This window comes from Nymphaea colorata, chromosome 2 (genome assembly GCF_008831285.2).
Source record: "Nymphaea colorata isolate Beijing-Zhang1983 chromosome 2, ASM883128v2, whole genome shotgun sequence".
Lineage (NCBI taxonomy): Eukaryota > Viridiplantae > Streptophyta > Magnoliopsida > Nymphaeales > Nymphaeaceae > Nymphaea > Nymphaea colorata.
This window is the reverse complement of record NC_045139.1, coordinates 13,394,667-13,419,553: the sequence shown is the minus strand read 5'-3', so window position 1 is coordinate 13,419,553 and position 24,887 is coordinate 13,394,667. Positions and strand designations below refer to the sequence as shown.

The following is a 24,887-nucleotide window of genomic DNA, read 5'->3' as shown; positions in this document are numbered from 1 at the left end:
ACTTTACCACTGAGATACCTAACCAACAAATTAATTGGTGCTTGGAAAGCGCAACTGTCACAAATGCAAAAAATGAATGTAATTGGTCAAACTAGTACAAGCATACTACTCAAAACCGCTAGAGTTTTGATCTAAATATGGAGTAAGACCAACAACGGTACTTACTTTGAATAATCTCCACGGCAATTGCTCTCTATGTTGTGTATACTGAGCGACGGCAGGCGACTAAAGTAGTTTAATACATGAAAGTTTGTAGATTATGGCAAGGAAGATGGGTTGTCACAACACTGAAACCTGAAGAATATGCAGTTGCTCATCACAAACAAAATCTTGTTAAGCATACCATTTTTACACCTCTCAGTTTACTCCTCAAACAACTCTAGTGACACTTCTTCGTAGCCATAATTCATACATGACCATGTAAAAAGCGTCATAATCAACAGGTTCCGCATGCCATTGAAAATGCTTTCGAACTCTACATACATTCCTCTGCAACCTCTCGTACTCATCAGGACTTACTTCGTGCAGAACTTCTTTCAACAATGGGATGTCTAATGTCGTGACAATCATAGAGAAGCTTCTCCACTCGAGAATGTCAGCAAATGGAAGATCATAGTGATTAGAAATGAGCAAAGGCACACACCCATGAAAGATTGCATCCGCAATTCTTGCAGTGTTTACTTCAAACCCCTTGACGTGCAAGCAGAATTTGCTCTGCAGCAATGCGTCTGCGTAAGATGAACTGATTCGACCAGAGTGGACTGCTACTTCAGTGTCATTTCCCCATTCCTGGATAAGCTTTTGACGAACTGGAGAATTGATCGCACCAGCAAAGAAAGCCAGTCTTTTTCTGAATATCAATTAAAAGCAGAAAACTTGGTGCTTCTACATGACATGATCACTCTGAGATATTCACCAAAGGAAAAGCAAAAGCATTTCAAAAGCAATCAATGTGTATGTGAATAAGCACGAGTCTGTGGCCTCCATAGTTGCCCAATCAGGTGCAATGACGTAGAACATTGAGCCAAGTGAAGGTCAAAGGGTTCACCGCACCTAGAGGCTAGAAATAACGCACACAACTGATGTGAAAGTTTATGAAACAAAAAAAATCCCATATTCCCTCATGTTACCTTCTTTTAACAGCTTATACTGTTTCAGACAAGGTCTCTTCAGTCCTCACAGTACTTGTTTATCAACAACTTTTGTACATTCACGAAGATCTCATCCTTCAATTGCATACCTCAAGGGTGCTCATTTCTACAGATTTCCAAGCAATTTGCATGATTTCCCTTCGTAGACTTGCATTAAGATACAACAATTACAAGATTGCAGACTTGGCGGCTATCTTGTTACTATATTTCTTGAAGAAGAGCTTCACTTTGCATTTTACCATACGCATATAGGCGTTGAAATTTTCCCAAATTAAGGCCTATGAATTGCAGGTTCAACATGAAGGGTGAGATAAAGAAGAATTACAAGGTGACATCTATCAATATCTAGAATTTTACCATACGCATATAGGCGTTGAAATTTTCCCAAATTAAGGCCTATGAGATGCTGATAACAGAAAGCCAGTGTACAATTCCATCCTCACAGGTGGAGGTTTCCATGAACTGAATATGTAGCTTGATAACAAAATCTTCTGTATAATATATTTATACATTTAGACGAGCATGCAGGCCTCTATTACTACAATGGTTTTATCAAGATGTTCAAATCCACATGATAATCCTCAGCATTGTTCCAGTAATAAGATGAATTATTTAACTTCATGTGCAATTTTGAGAAAAGAAGGAAGGAGAAGCACAACTACCAACTCAATTCACTTTTTACATACCAACCCCTGCTCAAGCATTGGCAATCATAGAAAAGGTCACATGACAATTAAAGGCAAAAGAAATACTGGGAATGAGCATTTGAACTCGAAAGCCAAGATTCACCATGATGAAGCTACAATCAGAATCATAAATACATAAATGGTGTAAATAAAACTACTGATAGAAAATAATGAACGTGTTACAACACAAGCTACCTCAAAGAAGTAGAGGTCGACATACATCGGATCTAAACATCAGTAATACAAAGTCAAAAACTATTTCATCTTGTTTCTGAAAAACTGGATGCCAAGAAAAAAGGAAAAAAACATTGAAAAAAAGGCTGTTCATTTCAGTATTGATTGCTAATATACAATCCATAAAGATCTGACCTTCCATTTATCTGCACAAGCTTCTTAAAATACACATACAGAAGTATGGAAGGCAGGAAACAAACATCATTTTCTTTAAAAAAGGAGAAAAGGATCCTCATGCACCTCAGGTAGATATAATAAATACCATTAATCTCACAATCTAAATACTGAATTGAAATTTGAAGGAAATTTTTGTGGACAACAGATATGGAGATACTAAGAACCATATGGAAACAACCAATTCATTCTAGTAAGAACCAAGTTTATGGCCAAAAGTTGGGCGTTGAGGCTTGAATCTATCAATGAGATTACTCCCCTTGTTAATATGTATTTGCTCCAGTAAGGAGAATCCTTTCAAACGATGAAGTTATATACTCACTGACCATCTCCTAAAGTTCTCCTTTCTAGCTCAAGGTGGATGTCAGAAGAAATGCTGACCTCCACCGGCTTACCTACTTAATTCATATGAATTTTCATATTGCTTATAGTTGAAGACGATCTACTTGCATTGAAGAACGTAACAATAAATTTGATCAAGCACTCTTTCTTCTGCCATAGTAATATATTTTTCATTGTAATTTAGATACGTGATAGTGGCATATAGACCTTGAAGTGGTACATGGATGAGAATCAATGAAGTCATTGATGCAGAAGTAGACCAAGCCGTGAATAAGGCAAAACTCAACAATCAACAAGGATTTTGAACACGATATTGATAGAAATGATTAACATGCATCTCTGTTTCTGAAGAAGAATAGCATGCATCTAAAAATTATATAAGAACCTTAGCCGTCATTGATCAAGAATAAATTATTACTCCGAAATCATTCTGAAAGAAAATTAAAATACTGAAAACATGCAAAGACGAACTCGTTTAGCAAGATGCTGAATGAGATCGTTGACCAGTGGGGAAAAAATAATATTGTATTTCGGATTGCTAGATGTACCTTGAAAGCAATTTTACAATTCTAAACAAAATTAAAACAATCAACCAAAAGAAGAAACTGTCTCTTCCATCATTAGATGCTCCAAAGCAAGTGCATATTTTACCTCTGCAATGAAGTGGTCTGAGGAAGATTTCCATGTCTTGGCCAAATTTGTGGCAGGGACACATCTTTGTGGGGTAAATATCCAGTTAGGTAGTAGCTTGAAGAACATACAACCTGAATTACATTGAATTTCACTTCACCTGCTTTCTCCATAGCCGATCTTCCAGTAGAATGACAAGCCACATAAAAGTGGTCAGTACCATCAGTTCTGTTCCAGTAAGGATATGACCGTCTGATGTAGGAGATGTAACTCCTGACAAAATCTGGAATTCCCTGGACATCTACTCTAGGATCATGCCTCAACCTTGCAATCGAAAATGGTAAGAAGAAAAGGTCTGCCTCAGCAGGATCCTTTGTTATAAAATGGCTCCGCGTCAGAAGCTTCTTAAAATAGCTTTCACTGGCATAATTTCCATAGGGTTCGAACTTCACGGGCAAAAGTACATTGGCGAAGGGATCATCCTCCTTATGGGGATAAACGTAAATTCTAAATCTTTCTTTCATTTCCATATAATCTTCCAGAAATAACTTTTTGTTGTGGAAGACATTGTTACCTATGTCATTTCCTGCAATTTATAATACAGTTTTTTAACAACGGACTCGAAAATAAGATCCCAAAGCATAATAATTACGGAAAGAGAGGGAAAGAAGGCGTCTGTGAAACCTAACACAAAAAGAGATGCAGGACAGAGGCTGCCATGTTCTGAATAACGCTAATCTCCTATGATGCTACACTCAATAGGCTCTGTTGTCCAAATGCATTCAGAGCACGTAACGGAACCCAGACGAGCTCCAAGCGAATAGTGAGAAGCACATACGCAGCAACTGCGGATAGGTATCCCCGTAGGAAAACTGAGAAACAACCAACCTTTTGTGCTTTTCTGAAGTTTGTGCTTAACAATCCATTCCATCGCGGCCACTGGTTGCTTATTGCTGCCGTCAAAGCCCAGCAATGGCACAGAAGGGGCGAGCACTGTCTGCTTCGTCGCATTCAGAGGGCTTCCAAGAGGCAATGGGCTCTCACGGTGGTTAACTCTCAAATACTCAGCTGTTTTTTCGAGAATTAGAGAATTGTCGGGAAGATGGCGGTGGTGGAAATCAGATGTGAGTAAGATGTAGCAGAGAATGAAGGCAGAAGATAGCAGAGCCAAGCTCGCGGGTAACGAATAAAAGCTTCTCAAAGATTCGGGCATCCTTCTAGCTTCCTTCCAAGTGAATCCTAAAGAAGGAAGCGACTGTTTTCTTCATCATCTTCCCTCGCTTAATGGAAGATCCATAGTGAAAGGCTTTTATTCTTTTTCATACTAGACAGACCATTGGAAGGAGATGGCCGGCACCTGCCACCTACCGTCTTAGCCCATACTTGCAGTCCCCTTCAGGTTTGTTGGCTTGCCCTTTTTATTACCCTCTGAAAGGGGGGTGGGAAGAACTTTCTGCTTTTTTGCTTTGATCAATTTACGAAGATTTTGCAAAGAAAAACTTGCATGTTTTATTGATTTTTTTACCAATTGAGAAGTCGAAATGTGAGAGTTAGGATCGAAATTTTAGGTCGCACCTTTCAACAACTTGCTACACAATTTTCCGAGTGGATGGTTTTCTCCAAATATTCTTACCCAGTCCAGTCTCAGTCTGTCAGTAATTTAGAAAATAACTGTCCACCGTTAGAGTTGGTACATTTAGACGCCTGCCTGGCGTGCCTAAACCGTCTACCCTCATCCCATGTGAAAGCAAAGAAATTAAATATAACAATCACTTCACTGTCTGTTGCGTTTGATAGTCTAGGATCTTAAATAAAGTGTGCTTTAAGAGATCATTAGTTTAACAGGAACATGCTACATGTTAAAAACCATATATATTAAAAGTGAGATGAAAGAAGGTCTAACCTTAAATCCATGAATTTGAGATATTAAGGATCTCAAACCACCGTGAATCTCAGATCTGCAGCAACTAAAGGATGCAAGAAAAAGAACAATTTCATATAGTTCTTGAACAAAGAGTGACAGGATAACAAGGGGGCATCCATCCTCATTATAAAGAATGACTAAGGTTTTAGACTCGAAGGGGGTGAACCAGTTGTTACGTGATTAGTCCGAAGTGGGGTAGTTATGCTTCAATTTTCACGTATGTTACCCTTTGAGAAGACCGAAACAGTCACATTTTGCTCGAAGTATTTACCAATTTTGATTGTTAAAAATACCATCTTACTTCTTTCAGGTTTTATCGTTGCTTTGGGGAAAGTTCTGGTTTAAGTTTTATTTTCATTCATGTGAAAAGTATATGTACCAAGAGTTTGCCCAAGGGCGGGCACGTTATACAACATAGGACATTCATGCTGTTTGTTTGAGGTGCCATGCTTCACGATTGAGGCCGTTAGTCTCATCATTAATGTCATGAGGTGTGCATTTCACTTCTTAGGTAATATATCAAGCAAGTGATTAATTAGGAACATAATACTACAGGGTCCCCCTATAACCACGTTCGCTCTCCCTCATGAAAATTGCGACGGTGAAAGGTATTCCAAGAAACCCTTTTTAAAATATTAATAGTGATCAAAGAGGGAAACACATCTTGTATCCTCATCAGAGCATTGGCAACGTAAATGTATCATCACTCATGCTAATCGAGTGCACAAATTCTGGAGCCTTGTGGACAAAAAGGACTGCTATTGCATTTGATCCTCGCCACGAGACTAGCTTCCAGCATACGAAGTAACAGCAGAGCAAGTCGAGCAATGGCTGCAGGGCAACTCAACAAAAAGAGTTCTTCGATGACAGGTTTGCGATGGCTCTATCCCTCGCTTCATTAACCTTCTTCTCGGGATATGTTTCTCCACCTACACAACCATCATGGACATTCATTCTTCGAGGTCCAGCGGGGTGAAGTACTTAGCGTCCAACAAGTAAGTGCCTGCAGCTAGTCTGACTGCCCATACGTCTTTAGGTTTCCTTGCAACTATTCTGTTTAACATCAATATACAACATTCATAAGCAGCATGATATTTTGGTGAGAAGTGACATTAAACTTGTTCCTTGGACTGTGAACAAAAGAATAAAGAGAATCATCAACATATTAATTTATCCTTCCAACACCAATTCCTAAATGGATTTCGGGACTAGAAATCGCAAATACACGTTAGACAACCGACCGACTCCGACAAAGAACACAAAGTTTCTTGGCGACGTGAGACTGGAAAAGAAGCTTACCTCCCAACGTCGCCAGGCTTAATTTGTCCAGTGTTCATTTTGAGTGAAGGCATCGAATCTGCTGTTTTCAGTGCAGGTGGAGCCTCAATGACAACAATTGGGGATCCAATGCCCAACGAAGCTTTTGAATTTTGCAGAACGGCGCGCTCCTTTGCCGATTCGTCACTCGTCGATCCGGGAATTGTAGAATCGCATCTCAGAATTAGTGAGGATGTTCGATTTCGAGGTACCCAATGGCCGCTCCGCAGCAAGGAAGAGGAACGGAGAGTCGAGGAAGAGGAAGAAGGGATGGTTAATGAAGGAAGAGGAGTGGCCATGAAAAGATATGGATATTGAAGGCCGGCCAGACCGTGTGGTGCCAACTACTTGGCATTGCGCCTCCTCACTGCTCTATATAGTAGTATTTGGTGTCTTATCCACACTAGTTGAAAGCAATGAAGGGATGGTTAATTTCGCCTGATGGGAGCCGGGACCCTCCTTTTTGCGTCCTAGGAGAACAGGACGGTGACTCAGAGGCAACTGCTGTTGGTTTTTTTTCACACTAATCATGGAGAAAGTGAAGAAATAATCACTGGTCTCAGTAATTTCGAAGCCTTGAGCAGGTGGGTGGTTCTCGAGAGTTGATCTGATCCATCAGTGGCTGTGCATAACTCTCTTTTGGTTGCACAAAAAACTTCCCCCTTCCCTCATGTCCACAGTTGACATCTAATTGGTACTCGGTAACACCGTAGTTACCAGGCGATCTGTTTTCTTCTTTTAAAACACCGACTACTTGGAAGCTGGTTGATTGAGATACTAAAAAGTTCAAACAAAAGCTTTCCCCAAGTGAATAGAACTTTTCCTTTAAGTTTTTTTAATGGTAAAAAACAAAGTTTTCCATTTCAAAATTTCTGTATGTTTGTTAGCATTAGACAATAATAAGCGTGACCCATAATTTTAGCATAAAGTTTATCAAAAGACAAAGCTCCCAAAGGATCTACTGCACCAATGTGAGAATCAACCTGAGAAGCCAGTTTCCAGCAGGCTGACGACTTTTTTCTTTTACTTATTGGAGAGAGTTTGGGATCATTATTGATAATCTGCGATATGCTCCTCTGCGTGTGGGATCATTGCCTAAGGCACCTTCATTGCAGACTCAAAAAAAAAATGACGAAGACTATATGACTACAACACCACCATTTTCAAAAATGCCGCCATTTCAGAACGAAATTAACTGATTTAACGCTACATTTAAGTAATATAAAAAATATCGATGTCTCACAATATCGCCGATATTTACGTTTCCATAGATTCGAATTCGATCGAGCTTGCAACTGAACTGTAAAAGAGTCAGTTACATGGACTAAACGAATTCTGGAAGGGGCAATTCCTTTAGCCCTACAATTGCTTCTATGACACGCACTCACGATGCATATCCATGGCTAAAAGAAATTAAACGGGGACAATTTTGTCATTTGGATCTCGGACGATCCGATCGGTAGCCGAGGATTTATTCGAGAAAGGGCGGGGAGTCTCTGAAGCGGGAAGTGCAAGCAGGCGCCGAAATGAGGCCCAACATCGTCTCCGAGGTAGCCAAGCAAAACCCTTTGCGATCAAATCTCCCTGTCGCTGTTCCTCTCTTTTTCTATGTTCTGATCTTCGTTTGTTATTCAATCTTGGACCCTTCAGACCGTCTACCTCTCATGCTCCGGCTGAAGTTTAGGGTTAGTTGAAAAAAGTTAGGGATCTGCAGTAGTTAGTTCATGAATTGGATCTATGTCTTCGTGATTTTGTCCTTTCTACGAATCAAAGAGTCCCTCCCTACCCCCCAATCTCCGTGTTCTATGGACCGCATTTCCCGGAGTCCTTGGAGTTACTTCACAGTTTTCTCTTTATTTATTTTGTATACTTTCTGCTACGATCGGATGTGACGTGATGCGTCCTAATTGAATATCTCGTTTGAAATCTCTCAACTGTTTGGCAAATTTTTTGTGTGTGTGGTAGGCAGGGCTATCGACTCGGTTGAATCAGTGGTGGGGAGGCATTCCGTTCATTACTTCAGGGGTGGTCGTTGTGTGTGGCTTTATATACTTGCTGTGCCTGTTGGCAGGGTATGACTCCTTTGCTGAGATATGCTTCTGGCCCAGTATGGTTATTTCACGATTCCAAGGTACGGATAGGATAATTATAAGGTTTAAGTTTTACTCTAATGTTATTAAGTTGCTCCACCTAAACTCAGAAGAACTTTTGTACCAAATGTAGTGTTGCTGTCAAATCTTGAGCTAGATGTTGTCCACTGTACTCTGGTGCTTTATTTGTGAAATCATTACAATCCGTGTGAATTTTGTATCTAAGATGCAAATTGTATGGCTGTTCACTGGCTTATGTGATTTTCTGGCAGTGTTTTCTCTTGGCTCGTCTGTGTCATAGGTTATAAGGTGCTGACTGTTGTTTCCACTTATCGAATGGTGCTGAATTTCGTGTTTGGAGCCATTTACTATATAGTTCGTGTTCTCTTGACTCATTAGCATGCACATTCTGATGTTGTCACTTTCTAGATTTCTATTTGGTTGATACATTTGTTTTTCTTTCTTTCTTCATCAGATGGCCAATTCAATTCATATTTTGCTGAAACAATTAATTATTTGGCCAAGAAGCATGACATAGCAAGTAGGATTGTTCGTATAAGAGCAATATATTTGGCATCGACTTATCCAATTTGTTCAACCCAAATTTCGTAAGGATTACAAGTTTGTTTGCTAGTTTTTTATGTCTTTACTGTATCTAAAGTTTGGGTCCTTGTTTGAAAGTATAACAATCTTTTCAACCAGTTGATGATAGATAATTTCTCATCATTATTGCAGTTTACAGGATCTATACATCGATTCTTTTTCATGGATCTTTGTTGCATGTCATGTTTAACATGCTGGCTCTGGTACCTCTTGGCAGTGGGTTAGAAAGAATCATGGGATCTGTTCGTGTATTATATGTGATCTTTTTGTTGGCCACAACAAATGCCATTTTCCACCTTCTTATTGCATCAGTGGTAGCCAATAACCCTATACACCCTTACCATTATCTGATGGACGAGTGTGCAATTGGATTCTCAGGTGTCATATTTTCTATGATTGTCATAGAAACAAGTTTAAGCGGAATTCAATCAAGAAGGTATTTGGCAATCAAAAACTGTGTTTCTTCCCTGAGATTGCTTATTTTTGTAAAGATCCTTGATTACTCATTGTTTTCTATTTTTTTAATAAAACTTGGACTGCTATATATCACCTGTACTTCATATCTACTAATTCATGTTGGATGTTATCCTGCAGTGTGTTTGGACTTTTCAACGTGCCTGCAAAATGGTATAAAACTGTTTATCCCTGTGTGTAGAAAGGAAGACTTAGGAAGATACAAAAAATAGATACTCAAGCATGTACACACACATTATCACAGTTTTCAAGTTATTGTTCCCTCTGAATAAATTGCACAATTTGACTCTTAGGTATGCATGGATTTTGCTGGTTGTCTTCCAGCTTCTGATGACAAATGTTTCGCTACTGGGGCACTTATGTGGAATTTTATCTGGGTTTGCATGTCAGCTCCTTTAAATTATTCTTCCTCTGTTATTCTCTTCAGCCACATCTTCACCCTTGGGAAGTACTTATACCAATGTCTGCTTATTCAACAGATACTTATGGAATGCTTAACTTTCTCCTGCCTGGATCATCCTTCTATTCAAGGATTGAGGGTTCCTCTGTGCTTGTAAGTTGTGAATTAAATCTAAGCATGTACCTACATTCATCACACAGAAGCATCTGAGTTTTCACTAAAGATGTCTTTGTGGAGACAAGCAGGATGGCTTGTATGATGCCCTTTACCCTGTGAATGCATTTGTTCATGGAACAAGCTGTGAAAAACAATGTTTCAGCATCAACGCCACTAATTTTAATATTTGAGTTCTAAACCCCTATGCAGTCATCTTGTGTTAGAAGGCCTGGATTTATTGTGGGTGGTGGAGGTAGTCCAACTGCTGCACAACTCCCTACATATACAAGCGTGCCTTTGAGGTAACAATAACTTGTGTTTGCAATTTTTCCAATGTGAAATTTATAATTGACTTGCTCCCTGCAGTAATTCTCCTCTTTCTGGAAATATGTGGAGAAATCTCTCCTCGTGGATGCCACAGAGATTGTCATCAGTTTCTGAGGTATATCTGCTCCCAACTGAACAGCATTTCTTCAAAATCATTACACAATTTAAATCAATAAATTATCATCGATTATTGCTGCATATGAAGTACAGATTCAATTCAGTAGTATTTCAATAAAACGTCTGTAGATAGCATGCCTAAATGAGTTTAGTTCAATTTATTGCTCTTCTATTGAAGGTTGGTTCTTTTCACATTGTGCAACATCTTGCACGCATAAGGTACATTTGTCATTTCTGAAATTTTGTGATGGAAAGTGTTGAGATCTCTAGGTCTAAAATGTCATCATTTGGTGTAAATTACTTGACCAAAGGAATTAATTTTGGTGAACAGCAAAATAGTAGTAGTAGTCTTCCAAGTAGTGACCTCAAAGCAAGCAATATAACTACAACCATCTTACCATCAATTTGCTATGTGAGATATTAGCTACATCTAATTGGTAACATTAAAATTTAATGGGAACCGTAGATTGTTCTGTGCACAACTGTCTTTTTTTTATTAAACTCTTTTCTTCTCCTATTCATTGATTTCATATTTCTGCAACTAACTGATGTGCAAAATGGCTACTTTTGTAAACTTTTTCACTTGCATTTTTTGCTCCCTAAGTACAATGATCGAAATAACCAATTGACCATTTGGACAAGAAGGTTACCTTATTCATCCTGTAAAGATGAATGAGTTGGTTGTCCTTGAAGAGGCATCAAGTCTGCTCTAATACTGTTTTTTTTTTCTTATCTCCATATCTTCTTTCCAGAATGTTGATTTCTGTTATGATATAAGCTACTCTTGTTTCTTTTTCTGAAACGTAGCCAGCCCAAGAAAGCAACAGGTTTCCAGGTAGAGGGAGGGTTCTTGGATCAGCTCACATTTCTTCCCCTTCTCCCACAGTCTCTTCTGATTCAGGACTTCAAACCAGACTGCTAGACACTAGTGCATCAGTTCATCAAGATCCACCTCTGAGAACAGGAGCTCGAATATCAGATTCAAGGTATTGATTGTCAAGGCAGTCTCTTGCTTGTGCAGGTGCTTGTACTCATGGGATTCAGTTAAGTGTACTTTCAATTCTTTAAGATGGCAAGTACCTGATGTCCTTCTTATATGCTTGCATTTTAGGAATTCATCTGTTGAAAGTGCAGCAGCTCACATTGAAAGGATAGGCACAACAAACCAGGTTCCCATTTATTCAGATCTCTAGCATCAATGCCCAGCCATAATTTGGTTCTCAAGTTTGCACATGCTCTCGAGTTCCAAGTGACATGGTTTTATTTGGAAGAGTTGCCTGGAAGCGTGCAACTTGAGTTGCTTCTCTTTCAACTTAAATAATAAACTTTTTTGTGTCTGACCTATTTCTTCTGCTTCTTTGCAGACTCTTAGTAATTACAGCGATCAACTCCAGCAACTTGTGGCTATGGGTTTTGACAAGGTAAGAAAAGTTCATATCTCGTAAGGATGTCTTCCAAAACATGCCATCCATGCACCAAAGTTATTTACACTTTGAAAATATTTATTAGTAACTTTTGGTGTCTCTTTATTGAGATGTTGCAAGTCTCCTTCAAATGCATGTTTTTTTATTCTTATTTATCTGACTAGCTATAGGCACCCGCTAAGCCTTGTTGAGGATCAGGGGATGCAAATGATGGTGATGGGCAACTGTGCAGGTGGCCTGTAAGCAGGACCTGGCTGCACATGAATTTGTAGCCAAGGCTGGCTCTGCGCTCATGGGTCGCCTGTCCTTTTCCCTAGCAGGTGTTTGTTGCTCCAGCAGACTACTGGAGCTCCAGACTAGAACTTTCGACTTCTAAGCTAAAAGGGTCCTGTTGCATACTTTATCTATTCAGTTCTAAAAGAACCAACTTTTCTTGATTTGTTAGAGCAAAGCAGAGGTGGCCCTTGCAGCGACAGGGGATCCAAGTGCAGCCGTTGAACTTTTGACGAACCAGGCATGATTTCCGTTCTTTTCACGATTACCACTTGTTTTTCGATGTTCGAGGTATCTCTAATTGCTTTTGGTCGCTGCGCAGGGGTAAAACCAGGTTCTCCATATCTATCAACAATCTTTTTATGACGATTCACCTCCTCGTGAAAACTGGCGATTAATGGATATTGATTGTTCATAACCCCATGGCAGAGTCTATCTCTCATGTGCATCCGCGTGCAGCCTACTTCGGATTGACAATATGTAACAAATTGGACATTGGTTACGTGCTTTTTCCATAGAGGAGATGAGATTTTGCCTTCGCCTATAAACACTCGTTAATGTTAATTTGAACATTCAAGGCCTGCTGAAATGGGACGACCAACCCATAAAACAGAAAAGGCCGAGGTAAATCATCAACCGTGCAAAGAATGCCCTCCATCAGTTCAACCTTTGACCGTGCGTCTTGTATTGGAAGTATTCCTTCAGATCCTCATCCCCTTTTCTATCTGTTCTCAGGCGTACTGATTGAAACCGACGATCACACAATCTTCACAAGTAAAAGAGAACAAAGTGTACGTAATTCAATACACTATGTAAACCAGCATTATCTGTTCAATTCCTATTTTTGCGACCACAGCCTAAAAACGTTTCGTCATAAATTATCAATGAGCCGCCAACGACAAGGTACTTGTCCCAACAATGTAGTCAAATGATGTAAGGTAAGAAACGCTGTTCCAAAATTCTGAGAAAAAATGATTATTATTCATTAATGTTGAGATCAAAGAACATATTCCTCCCCAGCTTGCCTTGGGCTGGAGTGCCAGCAAGCCACATGGTGATTATCATCGGTAAAAAGATAACCAAAAACATGCAGCTGCCGCTTATAAATGGTACAGAAACTCTCTTTCCAGCTAAAATTGCTGTCCAGTTGAGCGCACTTTGCCCTAGCTGATTCTGGTAACTCAACTTTCAGCCAGCGATAACCCATGGATCTGTCAGGTGGGAACTGAGTGAGACATAGGCAGTAAAAGCTTGCATGACCATGATCAGAGTAATGTATATAGCATATTACTGAACAAAAATTTGAGAAGGAAGCCACATAGCTGCCGTTCGTTTCCAGAAAAAGGCTTGTTACTTTCGTACAGTTTTCAGAGCTGTAGGGGCCATTTTAGCCCCTCTTTATTAGCACATTCGTTTTGATCTTGTGGTTTTCTAAACATTTTCTCATTTAGTTTTGATCCCGTGGTTTTGTAAACATTCTCTCTTTTATTCAGTGACATTACATTTTATTAGAATTTGTTTAATTATTATAGGACTAGTTGTATTATCCAATGCAACGTGGTACAGTAAGTCCAATACGACTTGTACAAACATTCCTCTGAAGTTGATTTGAGACGAAACTTTAGTACAAAGTTCATCTTCCTGCTTGTTCAAAAGCCACAATTTCAAAAAATAAATGAGGAAACGTTATGAGACAATTATTTTACTTTGTCAGAATTTGCAAAACAAATAACTATCGGATCATATACCAAGCAAACAATTCGAACATAAGGATGCCCAAACTTAGCTTTAAACACCAATCACGACGGAAACTACAGGACGTTCCCCATTGCCCAAGCTGCTTTGGCATAAACCCTAGCATGCCTCTCAAAAAGAAAAGGGAAACTTCAATCCTTTCCTGCAAGTAACCGGTGCATTACCTATAGCTAAGGACAAATTTGACCAAAAGGAGTTACTATAGTGGGAGACGGGTCAGGATTCAATCCTACGTGCAGTATTTCCTGCGAAAGCTAGCTTTAGTATGGGAGAGGATAGCAGGGTTTTTTACTTCTCCCATGAAGTTCTACGACAGGGTTTTCCCTAGAAATTTCTTTATGAAAAAAAAAGGGCAAACCCAATCATACAAGATTATTCATCAGACAAAAAATCATACATACAACAGCGACATAAAAAAACAGGCCTAGGACACCAAAGCAGTTGATCATCGATATGGAACTCCAGAAGTTTGAGTTCTTATATGTAAAACAAGTGCTAATCTAGCTATCAGAAAGCAGAATCCATCAGAAATCCTGGTAGGAGCCCCAATTCTCCTGCATTAGCCTTTCTTCAGGCAAGAAGATCCTGATTCCCATATTTTACTTTTGACATTGGGTAGCACTTCTAAAAATGTACTCTCTATTTTTTAAAAAACTTTATTTTATACCAATATGGTATTATAAAAAATCCAACATATCATTTGATTCATTTCACACAGTTCGCCTTGTCACTTGCCTACCAATTACTTTTGATCCTATGATGCTTCCTATTTTTATCCACCCATGCAGTAACCACGATTGTAACCATATTAAACCATCAAACATGAAAAGGGCAACAAGTTAAATACCCTAAACCCTCAATCACTTTCAATAGAGAACAAAAAGGGAAATAAATATGCAAGGACAAGCTGGAGAATCATGATATAGCACCAATAAGATACCAAAGCTAATAATGAATTACTTACGGAGTTACAAGGAACCGAGAAGCTCAATCTCAGGGGGATCCTTGTGAACCAGCCACAATGTGACACCTCCTGGAACAACTGCTAGAGCCTCCCTGCAGTATGCTTGCAAAAAACCACCATTACACCAATATCTACCATAACTTTCATGGCTCTATTTCCAACAGCAAATCTAATCCAAAACATCATTTTGATTTCATCTAAGTTGGATGTGCAAATTTGGCGTGTTGATGAGGCCTCCATGAACTATTTGCATCTGACCGAAACCTTGGCCCCCCAAAGCCCGGTGTATAGCTTGAACGCGGATCACTGTACCTAAAATTTGAGCTCCTTGAAGATGGAATGTAACTTGACTGAGATCCATGCCATCGTAGACCAGAATTCCACTGACCCTTCTCAAATGGTGTTTTTGGAGACCCCCATTCATTCAGATTAGCATTTCTTGCAGGTGAATAGCCTCCATTTGTTATCCATCCATTATTTCGCCTAAACTTTCGACTACTAAAACCTGAACCTTCATGATGTCTCGGCCCCCAGGACTCCTGTGACCTACTAGAATCATGCGGCACTCTCAGCCCCCAGGACTCCTGTGACCTACCAGAATCATGGGGCACTGATTTAAAACCCAAAAAGTTGTCATTTTCAGCCGGAGCATAGCGAGGTGTCGATGGTTCAGCTAATTTTTTATCAGACTGCAAAAAAAAAAAAACAGATTAGCTGGCAACTTAGACAAAATAGATTGAAAATGCATGTCATTGCACGATAATGCCAAACCTGGTAAAGGTTATTGCATCCACGTGCTAAATGCCCCTCTCCTCCACATTTATAACATAATGTGGACCCTTTACCATTTTTGTCCCTTGCACATCCCTACATTAAGAAATTTTCTTGTAAATATTCCATATGAAACATAAGAAACTTTCATAATCATGAAGTAAACTCCACTTACTGAACCAGCATGACCAATCTGACCACAACTGTAACAAGATACTACACTTGGACCAGCATCAACAAAATCAGCACAACATAAGTGCCCATATTGCCGACAGATGTAACATTGTATCTCCTGCCAAAATGAAAGGCACTTAAAACAGATTCTACAAAATTTTCAGACTCAAATTATATCTCGTATTCAGAAACAAAAAAAAAAAAATTGGGACAGAATGATATAATAAAAACCTTCAAGTCGTCTTGGTCATAATCATTTGTACATGTCGACATATCATGGCCAAGACTTCCACAATGCAAACAGAATCTCAAAGTTTCAATATTTTGCTTCCCTGAGCAGTTCTTTGCTCGATGGCCGGTCCTTTTGCATATAAAACATGCATGCACCTGCAAGAGATCAACAATTAAAAAACATAATATATTATACCCATGAAGCCACAAGTTCAAAAAATGCATACAATGCATTGGAAAACCAGATAATAGAGGCATAACCACAGGAAAACAGAGTAACTACAAGAGTAGAAAGAAGCTTGAAAATGTGAAAACTTTGTTATAGAAAGCAATAATCCTTTATTGATAAGATCGGAATTTGATATCCAAAAAAATCATGACTCATTAAAATTGCCGCAGGCATTTATCCATGAGATTAGGTTTCTTGTTCATCGAAGACTTGACAAGTCAATGATGGCATACATGACATCCTCATATATTGTTTCACACCAAATAGAAGCAGTGCTATACGGTGTACCTCTAGTCAAAGAACTTCCGATCTCTCACATGCACATATGGAGATGTGGATTAGTGGATTTAAATCTGGTAGACATTTCATTTCCCATCTGCCAAATGGCTTAGCATCTCAAACCATTCACATATCATTACATTAATCAAGCTGACTCCTAGAAACTCGTAACAATATTAAAAGCCCAAGTAAAACCAATGCATAAAGAAACCCACTCAATATCCGCATAAGCAACGTCACGTCCAATATGTTGATGATTGCGCTCATGGTACTAAGAAACAAGCATCCAAAAGACATGACAACGCCAAGAATAAACAGAAAAAGAGCAGACCTCAGAACACGACTTGGCAGCATGCCCAAACTTTCCGCAGATGTAACATGGCTTCTTCGGCTTCTTCACCAAACATTTTGATGCAGCATGTCCCACTTCACCGCAGTTATAACAAGCTCCCCAAGATTCTCCGGGAGGATCAAAATAGCGAGGCCCACGCTGAACAAATACACAGAACAAGCACCCAACTGTCGAAGGTTAAATCTCATATTCAGGGAAAAAAAAAGAAAGTTAATTACCTTTTTGTCCTTCCCTTAGTAAGTGCAAGAAGGATTCACCGTACCAGGAGTTTCCGCAGGACTGTGTTATTTGTCATTTCGACCTCTTCCGCCCTGGCTTCAGGAGACCTTGAAATTCCGACATTTTGATCTATAATCTACGAAAGGAACGAAAACTGCCATATCATGAATAAGAACATGCAGCTGCGTCGCCCAGAGCAGCCCGAATCAATAAAAAATAGCAAAAAGAATAAGCATGTATACAAAGTCCAATAGGTAGCTAGTACACAAGTAGACATCCTATGCACCTCTGAGAAACAGAAAGCAGAAAAATGGAGATGCAAGACATGCAAAAATCGTTTTCAATAGACGCTTCAGTTTGCAAGCCAGAGTTGTTAACGAGGTGCTGGAGGCGGTGAATTAACGATCTTATAACAATTTAACTGGCAACCATCCCTGACCAGGAACTGCAACTCGTAGTTAATCCATATAACAAAATACCCGGTCATCAGTTTCAAAACTCTGCTTTAGAGAAGCTTAACTCGAAGATGCACACAAGCACACGCACACGACACGCATCACAGAGCGAGAGAGAATACCGATTTTCCATCCGCAACTCCCACTTTGTCTTCTTCCCCCAACTTTCCATCCGCGGCTCCCACCTTGTCTTCCTCACCCCTATTGGTCTTCTTATTCTTTTTCCTCTCCTTCGCTCTCCTCCTCTTCAGATTCACATTGATGTCGGCAACAACCACCTCGTCGATCACCTCGACGCCATCCGACGAAGACACTTCAATGATGGACGAGGAGTTGGGCAAGTCGCCGATCCTCACGTCCCGCTCCGGCTCCTCGATCCCCCGCATCCTCTTCTTCGCCTTCTCTAAGATCACATCCGTCAGATCCTCGTTCGCCTCCCGGTCCTCGTCGCTGCCGTCTAATAAGATCAGCGTCTGCTGCTTCTTCTTCTTTGTCTTCTTCGCCTTATTCCTCGTTCTCTCCTCCTCCTCGGATTCCGACCGACTGCTATGCGCAGAGATGATGGTTCCGGCCATCGTAACACCTGCGGCAGCGAAAACAGTGGCGCAAAAGAAGAGCCGGTGGGCGGAAGAATAGTCAGAAAATCGACAACGAGGAAATAGCGAGAGGCCGCGAAAGTGAAACCCTAGACGGCGGCAGCGCCTTTTGTTGCAAATGTCAGATGGCGCCGCGCGGGTTCGCAGACGTCCGCACCTTGCGATTTTTTAACGATATTTTAGACCATTGCCGTTGTTGGGAGACGTGATATTTTCCCTGAAAATTAGTTTGCTTCGTGGTCAGATTACACGGCGGACCGTAAGACCTATTTGACTACAAAGTACATGTGCTCCAAGTAAAGCTAAAGCAACAACGGTGAGAAAAGTAGGTGGATGTGTGCCTTTCTCGTTTTGAAATACACCAACTGAATAAGTCTGTATGGGTCATTCAATCAACTTGATAATGTATTATGTGCAAAGTTGAACAGAAACGCCGCCTGATACTTTATAAACCATCAATTACTCACTCGTAGTGAACCTACCAGCATAATTTTCACATTCACATATTCAAAAGCCTTATATATGTATGTATAAACGTATTGAAACGATAAGAAAAATTTGATGGCCAGTAAAAGGCATGCGAAGGGTGCTGAAAACGGTTTATTAATCAATCAAGACCACCTGGTTCGGGATGTCTTTGTGTTTGGAAGACATGCCAAACTAAGTTTTTTACAAACCCTTCATGGAGATGAAGAAATTTCGATATAACACCTCAAAAAGTGGCATTGTACAGTTTATTGAAAAACAGGATTCAGTTATAAGTATGCTTCATCATAATACTAACCATACAAATGTAATATGTGTGTTTCGGGCTATAAAACGAAAATATATATTTTTGACATAAATAAAATGTGATAAGCTGATAAGGCTCAATCCATGACAGTAAGATAAAATCAGATAGAAACTGCTATATATGTGTACATATAAATATTAACGGTTACATGGTTTGGTCTTGCAAAACCATGTATGTCACTGAAATGTAACTAAATATGATAACTTTGGCACAAACGCAGACGCAATGTTTTCGGATGAAATTTGACCCATTTGTGCGTTCTTCTTGGTTGGAAAAAATCCGCGATAGGAGAATCCGAGATTTTTTCTTTTAAACCGTTTCCTCCCATTTATGTTCAGAACCTCAATCAAACATCCCCTAAAAAGTAATCGTAATTTGCATTCGACTTCAACAATAGAAAGAGATAGTTGCGCAATCTTGTTGGAAAATGTCAGCGTTCCAGTCCAGGCTGCATGTTCTTGAATTAAGTAAAATGATAGCGGTCATTTCTGAAATGCTTCACACAGGGAAACGGACAACCAATAAAAAGACGGCCTTGTGGTGTGACTGCGTGTTTGCCAGCGGAGCCGTTTCTAGTGCCCTCGGAGTTGGATGGCCGGCGGAGAAAAGTCGTATAACTGACCAACCGTTCGATCTCCGGTGACGAGGGAAACACCATTTGCGGCGAAAATCCTTTACTTGCTTCTTTTTTCCCCTTTCCCATCTGGCTTTAAACCAGCGGAGCAGAATCTTCTGAATCCTCCTTCACTTGTGTGTTAACAGTCCTCGACTCCTTTCGGTTCGTAAATGCTCTCTGCTTCATCTCTCTCTCTCTTATTCTCACATATGCCGAGATTAGTTTTCTGAAGCAGGACTACAGAGAGGATAATGGGGTGGATCGGGGAAACTGTCGACTCCATCAAATCGCTTCAAATTAGGCATGTAGTCACGCAGGCCGTTAGCCTCGGTATCAACATCTTCTTCAATCGTTTTCATATGTTTATGACATTCTTTTTTCTTTCTTGGCTCCTCTCTTTTTGCCGCTGAAAATTCTGACCTGTTATGCATCAGGGATGATAGTGACGTCTGCCCTAATAATTTGGAAGGGGCTAATGTGTGTCACCGGTAGTGAGTCGCCTGTTGTCGTGGTTCTTTCTGGCAGTATGGAGCCTGGGTTCAAGAGGGTATCTCCTATTGCTGCCTTCTTATTTTCCTATTCGCCTTGGCGATCATGCTTGTCATCAAGTGCAGTGGTGAACGTGTGTTTGGATTGTCTGCTTTATGTTGCATCTCCGTTACTAACTACCAAATGAACTTCGGGGTTCAAACAGCAGAATGCTTGTTTTTAGATTACAGATCTAACTCTTCTTTCTGAAGGACGTTGCAGCAACCAAAATTTAAAGAAGTTAAGACACCATGTGATGAGATACTCGAGATAGTACATTTTGATATTCAGTCTACATTGAGCACTGCCTCTTCCTAAAGAAAAAGAACAATTATCTCTTCGTATGGTACTGGTTCCTAATTGTTTCAGTAATTGATTCAAGTATGTCGATGATTGGATCCATGTTACCTAGACATAGATGCAGCATGCAGGCGTATCTCCTTATGGCTTTGGACATGCCATTTTAAATGTCGTTTCCGTTTGGGGGCAGAATTGTCATACTTGAGGTCGATGTCTGCCATATTCTGGAGGCAAGGGAAGATGGATTACTTCGCACATCGTAAGTGTCCTGAAGGAAAGATGTAAAGCTGCTGGGTGTGTTTGGAAACCGAAGCTATGTGAAGCGCTCGACTAGATTGTGACGATAATTGCAGTTCCCTGTAGTTTTGTCATGTTTGTATCCGTAGATCAAGCTTGTACTTGTTGGCAGCTGTCTGATAATAAGTAGGTGCTATTTATGCTAGCCAAGAGTTTGGTAGATGGTTTTCTCTTGTTTGTTTGCTTGTTGTTTGATGCATTGTCCACAAGTTATTGTCCTTGACATAAAATTTTATGTTTATTACATATGAACGTGGTGTATTTTTTCTCAATTATGTTTACAACAGTTATTATTGTCACAACTTGTTCAACTCTACGGCTTTTAGTTTTTAATTAAGTTATGTGACAATGTCTTGCAGGGAGACATATTGTTCCTGTACATGAGTAAGGATCCGATTCGAGCTGGGGAAATAGTTGTGTTCCATGTTGACGTATGTCTCCTTTTGGCTTCAATACTTATACGTTCTGCGTGCCTCTCCCCCTCTCTCTCTCTCACATGTTTGGATTCATGCATGTATTACAGAAAAACCATTTAGGATTGAGGTAATAAACATTTCTCTCATGGTAAGGTCTAAAAGACTGGACATGGGCCAAGAATTTACAGTGTTGTACCACAAAGGAGCATGCCAGAGATATATTTTTCTTTAATGTCTCAGAAACTAGCCTGATATATGGGAGAATTAAGGTGCTGCATAGATCTGCACTGGGAAATTTCTCAACTTCTGTGGCACGACCTTAAAATTGCTTAGCTGTGGATACACAGACTTGAACAGATGTTGGTGCAAAGACATTTTGTTATATATAAGTTGTCTTGCCTTCAACTCCTGTTTCTCTATAAATATTGATTGCATTAAGTCGCATTTTGCAATATGAAGAGGTGCCACATACACCCTTTTATTATTATTTGTGTCCATACGATGCAAATCTCTTATTATTTCCTCGAGTGTTCTCATATAGAATCCCTGTTACCTTGTTGCAGGGTCGTGAAATTCCCATTGTCCATCGAGTAATCAAGGTGAATACCCATGCAAAGCTTCTTTTCTATTTCCTTCTCTTCAAATTTTGCTTTAGTAGTCAAAGTGATTTATGTCTGTGTTTGAATCTTTGCCTTCCTTTGTGCCTTTTTTTCTGAACTGCCTCAATTCCAATAGATTAGTACTTGGGCACAGAAATATAAATCCCCTTTATGAAGCATTTTTCAAGAGATAATCATATCGACTCATTTAACAGAATGCCCTTAGAAGAAGACAGAGATTGTGAAGGACTATTGCTTGTGAGATCAATAGCACCTGTGGAAATTGTTCCATGGTTGAAAAATATTTGCAGGTACCGAAAGCCACAATCCTCCTGACAAAAGATTCATGCTCCTCCAGGCTCCAGGAGATATAATCACCTTATGCATAAGGCTTTAATATGAATTAATTATATATTCTATAGTTTATTGACAAACTCTATCTTGACTGGACCTTTTGTCTTTTTTTGTTCGTAATGAACATGATTTATTAATTGAAAGGAAAAGGCACTTCACTCATGCATCTGATGGAAGTACGATTCTCAAGGCCACATCTTCTTGTTTGCAGGTTCATGAGCGCAACGAGACTCATGAAGTGGATGTACTAACAAAAGGTTTGCATTTGCAATTTTTGACATTCAAAATAAAGGTTTCTCCTTTGTTTACAGAGACTGATATTATGAATTACTTATTGTATTTATCAGGAGATAACAATTTTGGAGATGATAGGCTTTTGTATGCCCATGGTCAGCTCTGGCTTCAGCAGCATCACATTATGGGTAGAGCTGTTGGGTAAGATGCCATATACTCAAGATTGTATCCTATATCCTGAATAAATGATGCACAATTATTAACCTAAACTTATCAAAATAATTGCCAGTCTTTTGTTTCAATGCCTATATGGGGCACATGGATTAACAGTGTCAATTAAATTCTTGGTTAAATGATCAGGTTTTTACCATATGTTGGATGGGTAACAATTATCATGACAGAGAAGCCAATTATCAAGGTCTGCTTCAATCTTCTTCTTTTCTGAATTTTTGTAATGCTATTGTCCTCTTACAATTGACAAAAATGAATACGACGATTGTGTATATGAAAGGCTGCAAAGCTTGAGTTTGGGTTGACAATAATGGGCCATGGCCCTTTACATTCGCCATGACTTTGGGAGTCCTTGCCGTTGCTCATGTTAGTGGGGTTGCAACTTGCAAGTGCCTTATGCTTACTGTAAAGCAGCATTTATTCACGTGATGGGTAAACCCTTGGCCCAACGGAATTCTTGGCACAAAAAAATGATCTTCTGTTGACTGGAAAGAGCTGCAAACCAAATTGCCTGCCAGACTCTGGCAACTGAAGTGGTTTAATAATCTATGCTTTTATAGTCATTCATGCGGGAAGTATTTTTCTTTCCGCTGTTAATATATATGGGGGTCAGTATGGTGCTATGTAAGATATTTTTTTCGGAAGTTGGTATCTTCAATGATATTACATCCGTGATTTTTCTTTTCTTTCTAGATCTTCTTTTGTCTTGCAAAATGGAAAATTCTGAGGGCTTATGCATACTACACTGTGGTGCTTGGCCTTACTTAAGTGGCCCTTGTGCCTTAAACGTACTTTATGAAAGAGAAAAGGGGGGAATTAATTAAAGGTTAATAATTTATTATGCTAGTCTTGAATCTGATTGGGACTTATGAATCTCGTTGTTTACATTTGTCCATTTTTTGCAGTATCTGCTCATTGGAGCCCTAGGATTGCTGGTTATAACATCTAAAGAGTAGAAGCGTTTCAGGTTTGTCTGTAGCATGTTCTGGAATTTGTCTGTCCATAAATAATTGTTCTCCTCTGGACTTGAAATTATGATGTCAAAAGAAATTCAACTTGGTATTTTGACGAACAAGTTTAGACTTGCGAATTTTGAACCTCGCTTTTCAGTTTCCTGATTATTTTAAAAATGAAACTAGTCCGAGTGACAATTCCTGCTCCATTGATCATGATTCATGAACGTTTAGAATATTGGGGGTAGTATCTTTTTTGCATGGATAAATTAATAATTCTGACAGTAGTTTGGATTTGAATTGCAGGTAGTTGATGGTCAATTCAAATTTCATTCTTCAAGAGATATGCACTATTAAAAATGTTCAGCAATTTGTTTAATGGCTTTAGGTCTTCAATTGTGATATTTAGAAACCAAAAGCTCATTTAGCCATGCTCTGACGCTAAGATGTCCTTCGATGAATCTATACTTCTCGAGAGACATATTTTGCTCTTTTTAGGCACGTAGCCCAATCTTTTGTAGCGCATTGTAATGTAACTGTATTTTTTTACAAAGCTTGGTTGAACTGGCTGTCTCAGTTAAGGAATTGGGTTGAATTTCTTCTGGCTTCTTTAGTTGGCCTTCCACGTGGCTGGAATCAATCAGGACGTCACGGGACGATGACCCTTTTGGGGATTTGTGGCTTGTGGTAAAATGCCTGACCCATTTGCAGTTTGATGCCGAGGCAAGTGCATAGATTGACATGCGAACCCAGCCAACGCTGTTAAGATGATCCAATCCAATTCAGACCTAACCAACTATCTCCGAGAAAGCCCATGGTGATGAGTGAGAACAGACGCAGCGGCAACGAGCTTGTGCGATAAACCTGCGGCATGTATTAGGATAATTTGGACAGCCAGTGAATGCTTTACACGACCGGAAGAGGTGATGGCAAGTTAAACGGGTGTAGCCGACCGAAAGCCCATGTCAATGTCCATGTCTTAGATGTGACCTAACTTTGTGCCCATTTGCAGGAATTCTCCAAGTGTGCATACTTGGCATTTGAGTTTAGAATCGGATACAAGCCTGGGAGCCTAATGCGGCAGATGCAAAAGAAGAATATGGCTGTTAGTGCTTGTCGAGATCTATGGAGATTTTTGGAGACAGAAAACCAAGTCTCTGTTTGTCATGTATTTTGCAGCAACGGGGGTGCAACACACTATACAGAATTTTGGTGTCTC

At 39.7% G+C, this 24,887-nt stretch overlaps 5 protein-coding genes across 14 annotated transcripts; 2 read left to right on the top strand and 3 right to left on the bottom strand.

The window, feature by feature from the left end:
* Window positions 1-220: 220 nt before the first annotated feature.
* LOC116248628 (probable glycosyltransferase At5g03795) lies at window positions 221-4,605 on the bottom strand. 2 transcript variants are annotated; one of them, XM_050076382.1, is made up of 4 exons: window positions 4,106-4,605; window positions 3,378-3,803; window positions 3,239-3,302; window positions 221-850 (listed from the first exon to the last, which is right to left on the bottom strand). In XM_050076382.1, the coding sequence occupies exons 1-4, from the start codon at window positions 4,428-4,430 to the stop codon at window positions 370-372; spliced, it is 1,296 nt and encodes a 431-aa protein (XP_049932339.1). In that variant the 5' UTR covers window positions 4,431-4,605; the 3' UTR covers window positions 221-369. The 2 variants fall into 2 exon arrangements, with proteins under 2 accessions (XP_049932339.1, XP_031477389.1); XM_031621529.2 differs by having other exon boundaries at window positions 3,239-3,803.
* A 1,145-nt stretch (window positions 4,606-5,750) lies between these two features.
* On the bottom strand, window positions 5,751-6,822 carry LOC116248630 (protein CHLORORESPIRATORY REDUCTION 42, chloroplastic). Its single transcript, XM_031621535.2, has 2 exons — window positions 6,441-6,822; window positions 5,751-6,194 (listed from the first exon to the last, which is right to left on the bottom strand). Exons 1-2 carry the CDS (start codon window positions 6,755-6,757, stop codon window positions 6,092-6,094), a joined length of 420 nt encoding a protein of 139 aa, XP_031477395.1. The 5' UTR covers window positions 6,758-6,822; the 3' UTR covers window positions 5,751-6,091.
* Window positions 6,823-7,863: 1,041 nt separating this feature from the next.
* Window positions 7,864-12,951, top strand: LOC116248629 (rhomboid-like protein 15). Of its 5 annotated transcripts, XM_031621531.2 has the most exons (13): window positions 7,864-8,008; window positions 8,424-8,589; window positions 9,284-9,587; window positions 9,746-9,778; window positions 9,919-10,010; window positions 10,105-10,178; window positions 10,392-10,483; window positions 10,548-10,623; window positions 11,433-11,611; window positions 11,737-11,794; window positions 11,990-12,046; window positions 12,495-12,563; window positions 12,645-12,951. In XM_031621531.2, exons 1-13 carry the CDS (start codon window positions 7,985-7,987, stop codon window positions 12,648-12,650), a joined length of 1,230 nt encoding a protein of 409 aa, XP_031477391.1. In that variant the 5' UTR covers window positions 7,864-7,984; the 3' UTR covers window positions 12,651-12,951. The 5 variants fall into 5 exon arrangements, 4 of the variants coding, with proteins under 4 accessions (XP_031477391.1, XP_031477394.1, XP_031477390.1 ...); XR_004171037.2 differs by lacking the exon at window positions 12,645-12,951 and having other exon boundaries at window positions 11,433-11,646; window positions 12,495-12,518; XM_031621534.2 differs by lacking the exons at window positions 12,495-12,563; window positions 12,645-12,951 and adding an exon at window positions 12,282-12,486 and having other exon boundaries at window positions 9,530-9,587.
* Window positions 12,952-13,281: 330 nt separating this feature from the next.
* Window positions 13,282-18,505, bottom strand: LOC116248627 (uncharacterized). 2 transcript variants are annotated; one of them, XM_031621528.2, is made up of 9 exons: window positions 17,874-18,505; window positions 17,340-17,432; window positions 17,057-17,215; window positions 16,218-16,373; window positions 15,988-16,104; window positions 15,813-15,908; window positions 15,633-15,730; window positions 15,042-15,587; window positions 13,282-13,533 (listed from the first exon to the last, which is right to left on the bottom strand). In XM_031621528.2, exons 1-8 carry the CDS (start codon window positions 18,324-18,326, stop codon window positions 15,239-15,241), a joined length of 1,521 nt encoding a protein of 506 aa, XP_031477388.1. In that variant the 5' UTR covers window positions 18,327-18,505; the 3' UTR covers window positions 13,282-13,533; window positions 15,042-15,238. The 2 variants fall into 2 exon arrangements, with proteins under 2 accessions (XP_031477388.1, XP_031477387.1); XM_031621527.2 differs by having other exon boundaries at window positions 15,042-15,730; window positions 17,874-18,503.
* Window positions 18,506-19,670: 1,165 nt separating this feature from the next.
* Window positions 19,671-24,277, top strand: LOC116247893 (uncharacterized). 4 transcript variants are annotated; one of them, XM_031620320.2, is made up of 10 exons: window positions 19,671-19,918; window positions 19,992-20,086; window positions 20,191-20,303; window positions 21,241-21,312; window positions 21,861-21,896; window positions 22,462-22,507; window positions 22,598-22,685; window positions 22,845-22,902; window positions 23,621-23,682; window positions 23,975-24,277. In XM_031620320.2, the coding sequence occupies exons 2-9, from the start codon at window positions 20,008-20,010 to the stop codon at window positions 23,669-23,671; spliced, it is 543 nt and encodes a 180-aa protein (XP_031476180.1). In that variant the 5' UTR covers window positions 19,671-19,918; window positions 19,992-20,007; the 3' UTR covers window positions 23,672-23,682; window positions 23,975-24,277. The 4 variants fall into 4 exon arrangements, with proteins under 4 accessions (XP_031476180.1, XP_031476179.1, XP_031476178.1 ...); XM_031620319.2 differs by having other exon boundaries at window positions 19,672-19,918; window positions 19,979-20,086; XM_031620318.2 differs by having other exon boundaries at window positions 19,673-19,890; window positions 19,979-20,086.
* Window positions 24,278-24,887: the final 610 nt, after the last annotated feature.

What these genes read in the sequence shown, in the direction of transcription:
- LOC116248627 (XM_031621527.2), bottom strand. Translation starts at nt 18,326, where the DNA reads ATGGCCGGAACCATCATCTCTGCGCATAGCAGTCGGTCGGAATCCGAG. An exon ending in CTGCCAAGTCGTGTTCTGAG is followed by an intron (nt 16,374 to 17,056) that starts GTCTGCTCTTTT and finishes GATCTCTTGCAG; the next exon opens with GTGCATGCATGTTTTATATG. An exon ending in ATGACCAAGACGACTTGAAG is followed by an intron (nt 16,105 to 16,217) that starts GTTTTTATTATA and finishes TCATTTTGGCAG; the next exon opens with GAGATACAATGTTACATCTG.
- LOC116248630 (XM_031621535.2), bottom strand. Translation starts at nt 6,757, where the DNA reads ATGGCCACTCCTCTTCCTTCATTAACCATCCCTTCTTCCTCTTCCTCG. An exon ending in AAGCCTGGCGACGTTGGGAG is followed by an intron (nt 6,195 to 6,440) that starts GTAAGCTTCTTT and finishes GATGTTAAACAG; the next exon opens with AATAGTTGCAAGGAAACCTA.
- LOC116248629 (XM_031621530.2), top strand. Translation starts at nt 7,985, where the DNA reads ATGAGGCCCAACATCGTCTCCGAG. An exon ending in AGCGGAATTCAATCAAGAAG is followed by an intron (nt 9,588 to 9,745) that starts GTATTTGGCAAT and finishes GTTATCCTGCAG; the next exon opens with TGTGTTTGGACTTTTCAACG. An exon ending in GATTGTCATCAGTTTCTGAG is followed by an intron (nt 10,624 to 11,432) that starts GTATATCTGCTC and finishes TCTGAAACGTAG; the next exon opens with CCAGCCCAAGAAAGCAACAG.
- LOC116247893 (XM_031620320.2), top strand. Translation starts at nt 20,008, where the DNA reads ATGGGGTGGATCGGGGAAACTGTCGACTCCATCAAATCGCTTCAAATT. An exon ending in TAGTTGTGTTCCATGTTGAC is followed by an intron (nt 21,313 to 21,860) that starts GTATGTCTCCTT and finishes ACCTTGTTGCAG; the next exon opens with GGTCGTGAAATTCCCATTGT. An exon ending in CAGAGAAGCCAATTATCAAG is followed by an intron (nt 22,903 to 23,620) that starts GTCTGCTTCAAT and finishes CATTTTTTGCAG; the next exon opens with TATCTGCTCATTGGAGCCCT.
- LOC116248628 (XM_031621529.2), bottom strand. Translation starts at nt 4,430, where the DNA reads ATGCCCGAATCTTTGAGAAGCTTTTATTCGTTACCCGCGAGCTTGGCT. An exon ending in ACTTCAGAAAAGCACAAAAG is followed by an intron (nt 3,804 to 4,105) that starts GTTGGTTGTTTC and finishes TATAAATTGCAG; the next exon opens with GAAATGACATAGGTAACAAT. An exon ending in CAGACCACTTCATTGCAGAG is followed by an intron (nt 851 to 3,238) that starts GTAAAATATGCA and finishes ATTGATATTCAG; the next exon opens with AAAAAGACTGGCTTTCTTTG.